The 15193-nt window shown below is 45.3% G+C and overlaps 1 protein-coding gene across 1 annotated transcript in view; it reads right to left on the bottom strand.

Annotated features, from left to right (window-relative positions):
- Window positions 1-3063: 3063 nt before the first annotated feature.
- FANK1 (fibronectin type III and ankyrin repeat domains 1) overlaps window positions 3064-15193 on the bottom strand; it is a 102543-nt gene continuing 90413 nt past the window's right edge. Inside the window, exons 4-11 of the mRNA XM_046026979.1 lie at window positions 14661-14742; window positions 13620-13694; window positions 12717-12782; window positions 7785-7950; window positions 4167-4310; window positions 3548-3625; window positions 3344-3388; window positions 3064-3249 (exon numbers count right to left, since the gene is read on the bottom strand). Coding sequence (XP_045882935.1) covers window positions 3196-3249; window positions 3344-3388; window positions 3548-3625; window positions 4167-4310; window positions 7785-7950; window positions 12717-12782; window positions 13620-13694; window positions 14661-14742 — 710 coding nt within the window. The 3' untranslated portion in view covers window positions 3064-3195. The remainder of the gene's footprint in view (window positions 3250-3343; window positions 3389-3547; window positions 3626-4166; window positions 4311-7784; window positions 7951-12716; window positions 12783-13619; window positions 13695-14660; window positions 14743-15193) is intronic.

The following is a 15193-nucleotide window of genomic DNA, read 5'->3' as shown; positions in this document are numbered from 1 at the left end:
ATCCAGATAAACTTAAAGATGTGTCTTGTTCATTAATGACAATGTCACAAAAATGGGGAAAGGGAAACCCCTTCTCTATATTTTCCCCCATTTACAGAGGCACAAAGATGATCAAGGGTTGGGGAGGGGAACCGGAGACTTGTCTTGAATAATGGAAATGTATCACCTATCCAAATCCATCTTTTTGAAAACTCACCTTATTTACAAAAGAGAGAAATTCAAAAAAGCAAGCATACGGGGGTAGAAACATGGATTATCAGGTTTCTCCAGAATGAAAATCTGAGTGTAGTGGAAATTCATAGATTTTTGAAAAGCAGAACCCAACTTCATAAAGAACTACAGAAAATACAAAGAAAAATAGAGATATAGAATGGTAACAAGAGGACTTTGTTCTTAACACCTTTTACCCATGTCAAAACAAGTAGGCAAAAAACAAGTACCTAGAAGACCCCAGTTAGGAGCGTGCTATACGCCAGCTAAATAAACATAATAAAGAAAATTAACATAATCAAAATGGATATGTATCCAATGGAGATACTTCAAACATACAGAATGTGCCTTCTTTCTAAGGGCCTCTGAAAAAGTTCTGTATACACAGAACTATCTATAAAAGCTACATATAAAGCCACGAAGTAAAACTCCAATTCCAAACGGTACAACAGACCATGGGTTGTGTCTTTGGGAAAATTAAAACACAAGTCAAACCACTGATCTCACTAAAGAAAGAAGAGGGAAAGCACACACACAAAGCATCTGAACCTACAGAATCCGGCGTGGCCCCGTAACCCAGGGAGACGTCTCAGGACTCTAAGGATGGTTCAGTACTTTAAAATCCACTTGTTCAAGTCACCAAATCAACAGGTTTTCGGGAAATATGTCATATCAGGATTACCAGAGACACTGAAAAGACATTTGAGAAGATTCAGCCCCTATTCCTGAGTTTTTAAATGCGCCAGAAACCACAGGACTCGAGAGACGCGAATGTCATTTGTGGAAAATTAAACTCACAAACCTATCACAAGACCTCATCAGCGCTCATGGTTGGCCGCCTTGACTGCAGCAGCAAACCACTCTCAGATTCCAGCGGCTTGTGGGGCGCCTGGGGGGCTCAGTGGGTTGAAACCTCTGCCTTCGGCTCAGGTCATGATCTCAGGGTCCTGGGATCGAGTCCCGCATTGGGTTCTCTGCTCTCTCTGCCTGCCTCTCTGCCTACTCGTGATCTCTGTCAAATAAATAAATAAAATCCCTTTAAACAAAATTTCAGTGGCTTACCCCACAAGGGGATCGTTTCTCATGAGTCACCCATCTGCGGGTGACCTCTGGTATTTCCGCAGGGCCCCGGGCTGAGGGAGCGTCTCCACCTGTCACAGCTGGTCTTGTGACAGAAGGAAGAGACACATGGGGATGCTTAAAGCTTCCGCTCAGAGGGGCAGGAGCCATTTCCATTACCATTTCATTGACCAAAGTCACCCCATTGTATGACCAAGGCTCCCATCAGGAGGATGGGACGACTTCGCCTGGATTTTGTCGACGAGAAGGGACGTGTACTCCTGCCACAGACGGGGCTTGTGAATGGGATCTACAACAGACCGAGACATGAAATGAAGGTGAAGGTTCATCTTGTGATTCATCGTGGGGGAGGGGGGAGGACTGTGGGAAGTAATGACTACGCTCTGATTTTGAGAGAGATTTTAGAAATGTAGTCTAGCAAATTTAAAGGAATATGCTTAAGAATGTTTAGATCAACCGGGAAATCAAAGAAGAAACTTACAAGCAATTCATGGAAACTGAGAATGAAGACACTTCGGTCCAAAACCGATGGGATATGGCAAAGGCGGTCCTAAGGGGGAAATCCATAGCCATCCAAGCCTCTCTCAAAAAAACTGAAAAATCCAGAATACACCAGCTCTCTTTACACCTTGAAGAACTGGAAAATCAACAACAAATTAAGCCAACCCCACATGCAAGAAGGGAAATAATCAAGATTAGAGCAGAGATAAAGGAATATGTATTTGTACAAAAGGTAAAACCCGTATGAAATGAGTAAAGAGAGGACAATCTATGACCCACAGATCCAACTCCGGAGCTGGACATTCTAGAAACTGTATGGAGTAAAGCTGAGAATCGCCAACATCAATAAAATTGACTGCACTCGGTGCCCTTCCCCCCAGAGCTTTGGAGTTTTGATTACCTTTTAATCAGGCTTTTCTGGCAGAGAAAATTCCACTCCGGTGCGGACCTTTGTGGCCAGTCTTCTCCTGGGGCCGAGTTAACCCGCTTGTCTCTGGAGACACAAGAGGCATGTGGTCTGCTGGCTCACTTGGCTCATGTTCACGTGTGTCTGCCGAGTTCGAGCTCCCGCACACGTGTGTCTAAGCTCCCAACCGGCAGCCCTCGCTGTGGTTACTGCCTGCTTGCCTTCCAGCTGCGTGCCCAGTGTCAAAACCCCTTCTGCTCTGCAGGCTCTTAACACACTGCCTTAACACACGTCGGCCTGCCAGCAGGCTGGGTCTTCCTTTGACATAAGGATACGCAAACGCATTCTCAGACAGGTCTGTTCTAGAAAGACTGAGCCTCCACCAGACTCCTCTAACGGGCAGAATCAGAGTCTTGAAATGCTTTTGTTTTGTTTGTTTTGTTTTGTTTTTTACTTTGATGTGAGGCCAACAGCTGAGGAGAAACCTTTTCACGGGGCCTCCTGGGCTTCCAGGAGCTTCCCTCCAGAAAGGAACACCGGCCTGACCACACGGCCTGGGAGGCCTGCAGCCAAGCGCCGAGGTCGTAATTGAAAACACATGAGGGGAAGAATTCCCACAAGGTCCTGGAGCGGCTCGGAGGACAGCTCGGGGGGCAGGAGCGGGAGGTGCGGGATCCGTGTCTGTGCAGCTCCAGTACATAAATATTTGGCTTTGTGTCTAACTGCAAAAGGCACGAGGGCAAGAAAACATCCCCACGCGGCAGACGCCCAATAAGGACACCACAGGCGCACGCGCGTAGGTAAAAAAAAAAAAAAAGATGTATTTCAAAGTGGGAACAGTTGTACATTACAAAAGTCACCGAATCTTCAACTAAATAAATAAGCAAATGTATGGCCCCCAAAGATGCGGAATTTAGTCTCTAGCTCAACGGCTGCGTTTTGACAGTGTTCCGCTTGGGCTCTCGAAATCAGTAGCGCCGCCCCGGTCAGCAGATGGACTACTTCTTGGTCATTTGGGTTCTTTTCCTTTCTTCTAGTAAGGAGACCACGTTCTGGATAAACAAAAACAGGTGAACATCATCCCAGGTTCGCGGTTCTTTAAAGTACCACAAAGTTAGCCTCGAGAATCAGAAAGAACATCCCAACCTGTCTGTCAAAAACTCTGGCCATTTCTAGGACACCTTTGCCGAACTGAAAGGGAAAACAAAAGTTATATATATATAACAGTATACAATTACATACAATTAATACAATTATATACAATACAATATTCTCTCTCTATATATATATATATATTTTTTTTTCTTTCTTCTCCAGGGAAAGGCTTTAGATAAAGATTGAGTTCCTTACCTCATTTTTCACACTTGCATCTGCCCCTTTGTTGAGAAGTAACTGAACTAATTCCTCATGATTATTTAACACGGCCACCTAAAAAACCAACGACAGTGGGGTGTGAGCGAGTCTGCCCTCCCCACAGAGGAGGAGGCTGGTAGCCAGGGTGGACCCCATGCATGGCAGGCCCGGGGAAATCGGCCGGAGGCTTTCCCAAGAAGGCAGAGCCAGCCAGGGCCGCTGTGACTTCACACGACAGACACATGTTCTCGCTCTGCAGCGACGCCGAGTGCAAGGAAACCGAGCCGAGTCTGCCTTCTTCCGCACTACAAGGACAGGAGAAATGTTAGCCCACACCAGCACAAGAAAGCAGCATGTTCTTTGTTGGAACAGATCTGTTTAGGCTGCTACAATGGCCCAGGGGACTGAGGCCAGTAATCCTTAAAGAAATCGTTGTAAAAAGAACAAAAATATCGCAGTGACATTATCATGCCTTTATTAACAGGCCAGTGGGGAATATACAGACAGCGAAAACCCAGGGCTCATACAGAGCTGAATTCACAAGAATTGCCTAATTCTAGAAGCAGCTCTGACCTTAATCCCGCAAAGCCAGGCTGTGTTCTGAAGAGAGGCATACCATGAGCGGGGTCTTTCCGTCTTTATCTCTCATGTTCACGTCCGCTCCAGCTTCAATCAGCACAGACGCGACGCTCTGGTTTCCCGAGACCGCAGAAACTCTCATGAGGGGGGTCCATCCTGAGCCCATGTCCACAGCATCTACCTTTATGCCAGAGGAAGAGCTGCTCTTAGTCCAGTGTCTTTTTCCTTAAAAATATCCATCAGAAACTTACAAAGGAATGTTTCCTTGCCCAAATGCCCCTGAGCTGGATAGCCCGTAAGGGATGAGACTTGGGAAGGCTCGAGGGAACAGAGCTAACTCACATTCACGTGCGGTGAGAAGCTGTGTTAGGACTTTTCAGGGGCTGAGAGGCCCAGGACATCCCGCCGGCAACTTCATCTACATTTTGTTCAAAGGGTTGAAAGATGGGAGCTCCTGGGGGGCTCAGTGGGTTAAGTGGCTCAGGTCCTGATCTCGAGGTCCTGGGACTGAGCCCCACCTACAGCTTCCTGCTCAGCCCCCCTCCCTCAAATAAATAAAGTCTTTTTTTGAAGACCTTATTTTCTCAACTAACTTTCCTCGCCTTTTTTTTTTTTTTTTAAAGTTTACTTTGTTTCCTTATTAGTGTCTCTGTAAGCAGCTTTCACTCCTTTCTGGAACAAGACAGTAACATAGACACACGCCCTTACTCTTACCAACATGGATTAACTTTAAGCAGGAGAACTACTGGTGCAATCCACACAAAGCGTCCAGATTTACTACCCAAATGCCAATCTGAGAGTTGGCCAACCTAGCACCTTCCCCAAACTCCCAGTCATCCAGGATTGGGAGCTCTCGAGGTCATGTTTTAAAAACCCTATTCTAGAGTAAGAATATGTGAGCGTTGCCTCCCCCCGTTCCAGGGCAGACCTCACGGATCCCCGAAGGACGATACCGAAGGTGATAGGTGCGTGTGCACGCAGCACACACACACACGCCGCCCCTCATTCTGTTGCAGGAGTATTAGTCGAGCATGTCAGTAAAACACCAGAATGCAGGAACAAACTAGGGACTGCCACAAAGTCCCTAGGATGGGCCAGGTTATTTGTAGGGAGATTATCCCCTGAACATCATCCGGATTTGCAGTTCTTTCTCATGCAAATAACGAATAAGCTCGGAGCAGCAGACTCCATTGTGTTTAAATAATAAAATCATCGCCTTGTTTTACTTGGTGCTTTATGGGGTCTTCCGTGAACTTTCACCCCCATTTTCTCTTTTGGGTCTGAGGGTTAAATGGGGTAGGTGCTTTGATTGCTGGTCTACCGGTGATTAAAGCAAATCTCCAAGAAGTCAAACGCCTTTCCTAAGGTCCCGTGGCTCCTTAAACGTAGAGACGCTTCCCCATGCCAGTCCGTCACTGTCAGTAGGAAATCATGATACTCTCGAATGGTGGCCACAGTGCCCTGCTTGGCTCCCAGACCCCTCTCTACCATCCCCCAAACACGGGGCGGCCCCTCTGTCGAGAACACGGAGGCACTCCTGTTGACATCCACGGTCTGCCACCAACCGACCTCACAGAAATCTTTAGTGGGAACGTTCCTGTAGCTCCAATGCTACAGGAAAAGATAAAGTTGACCCACAGACAGAACGCAAGCCGGAGCAGCCGCTCTGGAGAACAGCATGGAGGTTCCTCAAAAAGTTGGAAATATGACCTAGGAAATAGGTCATATTGCCTATGACCCAGCAATCGCACTACTGGGTATTTACCCCAAAGATACAAATGTAGTGATCCGAAGGGGCACGTGAACCCGAATGTTTATAGCAGCAACGTCCACAATAGCCAAACTATGGAAAGAGCCTAGATGTCCATCAACAGAGGAAGGGATGAAGAAGATGTGGTATATATACACAATGGAATACTATGCAGCCATCAAAAGAAATGAAATCTTGCCATTTGCAATGATATGGATGGAATTAGAGGGTATCATGCTGAGTGAAATAAGTCAACCAGAGAAAGACAATTATCATATGATCTCCCTGATATGAGGAATTTGAGAGGCAGGGTGGGGGGCTGTCGGGGGAAGGAGGGAAAAATGAAATGAGCTGGGACTGGGGAGGGAGACAAACAATAAGAGATTCTTAATCTCAGGAAACAAACAGGATTGCTGGAGGGGAGGGGGGCTGGGTGATGGACTTTGGGGAGGGTATGTGCTATGCTGAGTGCTGTGAATTGTGTAAGACTGATGATTCACAGACCTGTGCCCCTGAATCAAATAATACATGATATCTTAATTTTCAAAAAAAAAAAAAAAGAATTTACCTACAAACAAACATGCTCATATCTGAAGCCCAGGAAGTTTATTTTTCCAAAAGTACAGAATTTAAATACTCATGGCAGAAACCTGCCCTTCTTTCAGCAAAGGTCAACCTTCATTTTTAACTACAGACTTTTACTGAGACCGAAGCATGAGCAGAGTTCATCATAAAGCAAACAAGGCAACCACGGCTCTTACCACCACCCAGGGCAGGTGCGGCCCTGCCCCACCACCGAGGCCCACATGCTAATCCTTCCCACCTCTCGTGCATGTTTCTAAAAGAGAAAAAAAATGTGATAAAAGGGAATTATCTTAGCTACGGAGGTTTTTCCTTCAAAAGACCCTTTCTTCAGCCCCCTGCAGACAGCAGTGGCAACCAGGGAGACCCCACAATTGCGACAGGCAAGGCTTTCCTTCAGTCACACTTCAGAGACAAGCCAGAACAGATCTGCTAACATCTTCCAGGAGACATGACTCCTCTCAATTTGAGTTTATTTTCCAGGTCATCAGTTTAATTTCTCCATACTCTACACCATCTGGCAATCTCAATTAGGAGAGCATTTTGTTTACCATTCCTTATTTCCATGCCTTGAAATTTTTATTTAACTTCTTTCAAGCCTTGAACTAAAGTTCTCCAAAGTTATCAGCCGCTACCATAATTGAGCTAATTCTGTTGACTCATCTTCAAACAGCTACAGAAGCCCAACAACGCTGGTTCTATTCACTAAGTCCAGTCTGCACTGTCTGATAACACGAGACCAGAAGGGTTACCCACACGCCCGCTTCAAGGTAAAGGCACAAGGAGCTGAAATGCTCTGTTTGTGATATGGTCAGTTTGCTCTTGGGAAGGGTTGTGTGGTGGTTAATCTTTAAAGCAAACCACAAATAAAAATAGTCTCATTCTAAGAGCAGTGAGAAGCCTTGTGGCTGTAAGAGTTCTCGACGTCTCCTGTCTCCAGGACCTGAGCTAGCAACTAGTACGCGGCCGGTGCTCGGTAAAGCTTTGTGGACAGATTGAATGAAGAGATAATGAGCGAATGGACACCGGCATAAATAAGCAGAAGAATCGTCAGGCCCAGCTCTGGATTCAGCAGTTTCTTTTTGTCCTAATAAGACAAACCTCCATGACAATGTGAAGCCTCAGCTATCGTATCGGCTCTATAAAGACATTTTTTTCCCAGGGCTTCAGGAACCTTCTTACTGGTAAGTCAGAGAGCTTTCTGCAGCATTTCTAAGTTCAGCTAATCAAAGACTCCACATAAGGCTCTGCTTCTCCTAAATCCCATGGATCGGCACCGCAAGGTCTTAATGGCACGTGTGGCTGAGAAGGAAGATCCCATACCTCACAGCCGTCTTTTATCATCCAGTCGATGACATTGCAGTGGCCTCCGTCCGCAGCCCAGTGCAGAGCCGTGCAGCCCCCGAGGTCTCTGGTCTCCCAGGACGCGCCGTGGCTTCGGAGATATTTCACAACATCTAGGTGTCCCGCGTAGCACGCGAGCATCAGGCTGCAACATACGGAGGGGGCAGCAACAGCTCTGAGTACAGTCGCCACACTCCGGTCCCTGTTTTACCCTGCCTGGTTTGAACCAAGCAATCCTAATGGGAGTGGAAAAGCCATGAAAATTACTCCTATGAAATGTCGTGTCCATCCACAGATGGACAGATAAACAGAATGCGGCACCCCATATGATGGAATATTCTTTGGCCATAAAAAGGAGAAAGAAACACTGATGTTATGCCACGACATAAATGAACCTAAAAACATCACGCTAAGCAAAGGAAGCTGGACACAAAAGGCTACACGCTGTAGGACTGTTTACGTGAAATGCCCAGAGCAGGCAAATCCGCGGGGACGAACTGACAGGGTGGCTGCTTCCAGGGGCTGGGAGAGAGGAAACTGGGAGTGCCTGCCTGTGAGCACAGGGCCTCTTTCTGGCTGGTGACAATGTTCTGGAATTCGACCGCGGTGACAGCGGCACAGCATCGTTCATATGTTCTTTAAGGGCCAAATGTCAAAGGAGTGTGTGAATTACATCTCAATTTAAAAACGGAACCACTGTAAATTGAGTAAAATATTGGATTTCAAAATATCCACAAGTCTGTGAAGATATTCAAAAAAGGCAGAGGGGAGAAAAATACTCATTTGACATTATTATAGATGGGTATTAAGCCAATTCCATACTCTAAATATTTGTATTTAAATAAAAACATTTACTCTGCCTTTATAGAAGAAAATGTAGCCCATCGTCAAGTGACGAGGGAAAGCCCTTTTCTCCGAAGCCTGCCAGCCAGTCACTAGGAACGACATTATGGAATTAGAGAATCACACTTGGCAATTCCAATTAAATAACTGGTCTGGGTAAGGCCCATCAGTGGATGCTAAAATCGTGGGGTAAAAGTTAACAGAGAACAGGATATTCACACCATGATGACCCCATAGGTTATTTGCTAATTTCAGCAGGAAACTGTATCTTTACAAAGGAGAGATTAGCGGCCACACCCCACATGGAAAAACCGAAGGAAATATTGAGGAATCGGATGCCTATTAACCTTGAAATGGGCAAGTAAGGAGAAAAAGGCGAATAAAAAATGTAGAAAGAGAAGCAAAAAGGGCAAAATGTTGACAGCAGCCAAACCTAAGCGGCAAGTACATAGAAATTTACCGTACTCTTCTTTCCACTTTTCTAAATGTTTGAACTTTTCAAAATACAGATTGGGGGGGGCAGTGGGGGGCAGTGCCGAAGGAAGTCTTCCCAACAGGGAAATTCTACAAAGTCTCCGAGTGATAAACAGGACGTCCAGCTCTGAGGCTCAGCCCTGAGCGCGACTGGAGCGGAAGCAGAAACCCGCTTCTCTGGATCCTTACGAGGCCTGCAGGTCTCAGAGGCTCCCAGAAAAGAGCAAACGCGGCCCTTTGCCAGCCAGGCTTTGCCATGCGTTCTTCCCATGCAGACTGCCAAATGCTTAGTGCAAACGTGAGGCTCCCGTTAGATGTGTTGCTTTCCAGAGCCCTTATGTCCATTTACAATTGTATCGACTGCACCAATAAGGGTCCCTTTTACTCACTATACCAACACTACTATCCTCTTTAAATTCACAATAGGACAGTAAGTTTTTACTTTTTTTATTACTGGCACTTTTGCATATTAATGTTTTAATTTATTCTGCTCTGAATTGTCTTCTGTAAACTGCTCGTATCTACTGTGTATCTTGTGGGGAAGGTACAGACGCCCACCCCCACATTAAATATGCCAGTCATTTGTCGGTAATATATTTGCAAATCTCTCCCCAGGCTACCCTCTACTTTGTAATTAATTTTTTAAAATGTGTTATGTACTTTTAATCTTCTCCTTAGTGATTTATTTCAGTGATTCTGACTTTCTCGTTAGAAGACCAGACAGAGGGTGCCTGGGTGGCTCAGTGGGTTAAGCCGCTGCCTTCGGCTCAGGTCATGATCTCAGGGTCCTGGGATCAAGTCCGGCATTGGGCTCTCTGCTCAGCAGGGAGCCTGCTTCCCTCTCTCTCTCTCTCTCTCTCTGCCTGCCTCTCTGCCAACTTGTGATCTCTCTGCCAAATAAATAAATAAAATCTTAAAAAAAAAAAAAATCTTTAGAAGACCAGACAGACACATGCTATGGTTTCTCTGGTTCTGTCTTTTCTATTTAATTCTTAATTCATCTGGAATTTATTTTGATGCATGCCATACAAGGCCAGAATTTAACTTTTCTTCTTCCGATACTCACTAGTGTGTGTTGCTCCCGTCGTCGCGTACGAAGTTCTGACGTATAGGGAGAACTTTTTCCAGTTCATTCTATAGATCTTTTTTTTCTTCAATTATTTGTACTGGTCTCATACTACATTAATTACTAAAACTTTACAAGTCTTTTTAATGACTGTTGAAAGTCTTTCCGCATTTCTCTTCAACAAAGTTAATAGATGGTGTCATCCCTTGGTTCTTCCAGGGAAACCACAAAATCATTTTGACAAGCTCCCAAGAATAATTCCATTTGAGGCTATGCTGGTCTATATATTCATTTAGGAAAAACTGAAAATTTTGCAGTCTTCGATCTTGCCATTCTGGCATATGGTATAGGTATGGTATATGGTATACCACATATGGTATATGCCATTCTTTTAAACCTTTTAATCTCATTTTTATAAGGTTTTTAATACAAATTTCTCGCTTCCATTAGATATTTATTCTATTTTATTTCCCTCAATATACTTATTAACTGATTATTGCTGTTATTTAAGAAAAAAAATTTTTTTGTTAAATAGTAGCTGGCCACTTTACTAAATTTCCTTATTAAGTCTGAGTATTTGAAAGCTGACTCACTGGGCGCTGCGAGAAAGGAGCCAGGTCTCATACATTTCATCTCTCACCAGGCTGACCAGCACTCCAAAATACCAGTCATGAGGCACCTGGGTGGCTCAGTGGGTTAAGCCTCTGCCTTCGGCTCAGGTCATGATCTCCGGGTCCTGGGATCGAGCCCCGCATCGGGCTCTGTGCGCGGTGGGGAGCCTGCTTCCTCCTCTCTCTCTCTCTGCCTGCCTCTCTGTCTACTTGTGATCTCTGTCTGTCGAATTAAAAAAAAAAAAATCTTTCAAAATACCAGTCATGAAGTAACAAAACAAGAAAACATGCCAGGCACTGTTTTTACTCACTTTTCTTGTAGTGACTTGTTAAACACGCACAATTCTGTAAGGACTTCTATCATCCTTATCTCGTAGATTAAGTGACTGCCCAAGGTCCTACGACCTGACCACAGGGGAGTCTGGATGTGACGTGGAGCTCTATGGCTCTCACCCACTCCTGTGGGTTTCCTGACTAACTTTTCAAAGCCATCTGTCAACACTAGGAATGACGCTGGTCGTCTGAGGTGTTAACTAAGCTTTTATGATGCAATCAAGGGATTCTCTCCATCACCACAGGCTGGTGCTCCTATCCGCAGAGGCTGTCCGCAGGACTGAAAGCATCCTGCACTTTCAAAGAGTAAAGGTATTTTAACTAGAGAAAATTGCGCAGTTATGCCAAATTTCTGTTTTGCCTCTGCACATACCTAGGTTTTCACCTTTGGTCTACTGCATTGAGAAATGTCCTAGTCTAGCCATCCTTACATCCCGCATGACCCCCCGAGTTGGGATGGAAGGGACGTAGCCATCTGCACGCATATGAACACACGAAGAGCTTGCTTTCTCAGTCAGACTCCGGCAGTAAGGGCGTGCTTGGTGACGGTCCAACTACCCCTCTGCTAAGTAAGTTATCCACAGCCTTTACCTACATCCCTCCCATTCCTCATGGGCACAACAGTCCCGCCACGGGTCTGTTTCATAATCCCTTCCTAAGTTTTCTAACTGCTTGCACAGATACTGGTTGTGCTTGCACGGATATGGGTTGTTTCAGATTTTCTGTGTCTTGGGTTGGTTTTGGGGATTCACATTTACATTTTCCCAGAAAATGTACCACCGAAAAGACAATTTCAGTGAAAGTATCACATGGACCGGCGTGCAGTGCACCACCTTCTTTCCACGTTTAGGTTTCCGCTATCACCACTGCTAGGCACTGTTAGGTGCCCTTCCAAAATTCCATCTTTTTCTTCCTAAATTTCCCAAAGATTTTCTCTATAACCATGGCCATGTATCATTTCTAAATTGATTTTTTTCCTTCGATTTATAAGAAATTGGTCCATTTTACTGTATAGGGTTTTTTACTAGAATACTGATCATTTTTAAGTCTTCGTAGAGCATTCTTTCATCTGTCTGAGTACAGTCTCCAAGTATCATGCTCTTCCTGTCGGTTTCTCCCATGCGGTGCTCCACGCCTCCACCGCAGGACGTTCTTGAGCCATAGCTTTCATCGTGGCTGCTTTGTGCTTCTTTGGGAACCCCTAAGAGGCTTAGTTAAGAGAGTAAGGCAAAGTGTAAGGAGATCCCTGGAGGGGGCCCCAAGTGTCACAGGCACAGCCAAATGCCCAGCACGGCCCTGGCCATGGCTACAGTCACGGCTACCGGTCACTTGAGCACTTAGCGTGTGCTGGGCGCAGAGCGAGGGCAGGTGGCGGCTGTACAAGGTATAGCCCACTTCATTCCGGCGCGTGAAGGAATACGAGAACGAATGAATAAGCCGGGCTTTGCTCATCGACCTCCTTCCTTTGGGATACAGCCCAGTCGAAAGAAGCTGCTGCAAATATTTGGGTTAAAACAAAAACCGTCTGGGTACAAACCTGGTCACCGAAGTAGGGGGACATTTCGGGGCATATCCACCACCCACCTGTCCTTGCCACTTCCGTTCTTCAGATTCACATCTGTGCCATTAGAAACAAGGATTTTCACAAGCCTGCAGGAGACACATCGGAAGGTCACTGGAGACGCAGCTTTGATGGGTAGGAACCCACAGTAATGCGGGAACACACACAGCACTACCTTTCAGACAATCTCCACACTTTCTTTTCTACCTTCAGAGGCCGGCTGGCTTCAAAGGACATTATTAAACCAGAAAACTACCTCTTCAACACCAAAAAAAAAAAAAAAAAAAAAAAAAGGTGGGGCTGGGGGCTTCTTCCTCACAGGAATTATTCACTGAAAACAAATTATACCACATGAAACACATTGTATTGTCAAGCTAATTTGCTGTCTCTTTAATGGCCATTTTAAATATATTTTCAAATGGCAGAATTTCATAAAATATAGGTCTTTTTTCCAAAATGGCACTTCAGTAGTTCAATATAAATACGGTTGTAAAATAAGCCACTAGTGTGTATGCCTCTGTGTGGCATAGAGATAATAGAGTGTATCGGGGGAAATTACCTTAGCAACCTCTCGGGGAAGTTTGTTTTCCAGAATGAATATCCTTCCCTCTTTCTTTTTTAAAGACACTCCTATTCCAATAACCAGTTTTCCTGGGACATATGAAATATACTGTAAAACAGAATTTACTGGCTACCTCTCCTCCTCACCAAAGGATTCTACACGTTTACATTCTCTCCTGTGTGGTGTAGAACTTCAGGCTGCAAACAGCCGAGTTTGGGGGCAGCCCGTCCGTGGTAGAGTTTTGGAAAGCAAGAAGAAGGGGGCTCCTGCCCACGCCTTTCTCCCTCCCATCCCTGCTCTGACCGGAGCCTTTGGGAGAAGGGAAATGTTCAGCCACGCAGAGATATGAGAGGAGGAGGCCTACCTGGTGTAACCTTTCTGGGCAGCGACCATCAGAGCAGTAAAGCCAAACTTATTGGGAACGTCAACCTTAACATTTCTTGGGGAAAAACACAGAGAAAAGAGATTAAGATGCTCCACGTGGCTCTCCTCAGAGTCACAGCTGAGGTCTCTTGCAGGACACAGGTGACTAAAACAATTCATTTTCCCCGAAAATTCCAGTTTCTTCTGGGCCATTAAGTTTCTGTTGTCTCAAACCATCCTGCCTAATATTTTTCAAGGATTCGAATTCACAGGAAGGGAAATTGCTGTAGTTTCGCTTACAGCTGTCCGTTCAACTCAAAACCACGATGTGAGCAGTGGAAACCCTGGGACAGGCACCACCGCCTTCCAGAACAGAGGGGAGCCAGCACTCCCGCACTCCGCTCCACCAAGCGTCTGGGCTGGGGGAGGCCTGCGTTTCTCCCTGGAGGCCACCGGAGGCACAAAGCAGAGCTCTGCAACACCAGCTCAGAAGCCTTGGTTTTTCGTGGGGTCCTTCTCTCCTCCAACTTAAGGGCCCTGTTTGCAAAATGACTGGTCTTCTAAGGTCCTCAAAACTACTGATTCAAAAAGAACCTACGTAACATTGTTCACCTTTCATTACACGAGGGCTTCAAATATCCCATGGCAGCAAATGTATTTGCTACTTTTCTTCTAGTGTTTTCCGACTTTTTGAATCAGAAACAGCGGATTTAATGATTCCTTAGGTAGATGTGGGCACCTAGCGGTGAAATTTGCCTAAATGGCCTGTAAGCAAGAGTCAGGAATTATTTCTGGGAAGAAAGAAAGATACCCAGACTTCTCATTTTCATTTTCAATTTTCATTAGATATTTACAAAATCGAGCATTTACACGGGGCTCAGAGGTCATCTTTATTGACTTTGCTCCACTCCCACCAGTCACCGGAGATCTATTTTGGAGCAATTTCAAAGGCATGGAAAATGGAGGGGAAATAAAGTTAAGTGCACTTCTATGTACTTGCTGGCATTAGAAATTTTTTAATTTTAGGGCGGAGCCGTCTCACCCTCCTTGAAGTATTCGAACCAGCAAATCTTCATCATTCACACTGACAGCTCGGTGAAAGTGCTCGCTGCTCATGGGTTCTCCTGAAGAAATATGGAAAACAGTCACCAAAGGCGAATGAGAGAATATTCATTCCGGATACGTGCCTCCCGCAGCCTTGAGTGGGTGTTCATGTTCCCCTCCAAGAAGGCACTTGGCTACTCGAGAAGTGTGGCTTACATTTCCCATTCCACTTCTTCTACTGAGAAAGGCCTTGTTTCCCTATTTTAAGAACATTCAGATCGTCCTAAGGACTTGGGACCTTCTCAAGTTATAAAAGCACTGCTTTGTGCATGGTATTTTGAAAGGTGAAAATAATCCTTCCAGATTTCCTAAGACTTACTAAATGTCTCTTACAAGCAAGGAAAAGCCCCACGATCGTCGCAACATGCTGGTTTTGTTTGCCAAAGAGTCTCTAAACTACTTGAACAAACGACAAAAATAAATTGCTGTAACATTTGACATCCAAAACTTCAGTGCTTCCCAGGAATATAA

Source organism: Meles meles, chromosome 13 (genome assembly GCF_922984935.1).
Source record: "Meles meles chromosome 13, mMelMel3.1 paternal haplotype, whole genome shotgun sequence".
NCBI classification, from domain to species: Eukaryota; Metazoa; Chordata; class Mammalia; order Carnivora; family Mustelidae; genus Meles; species Meles meles.
The sequence above is the reverse complement of the archived record's forward strand: the minus strand, read 5'-3'. Positions and strand labels throughout refer to the sequence as shown.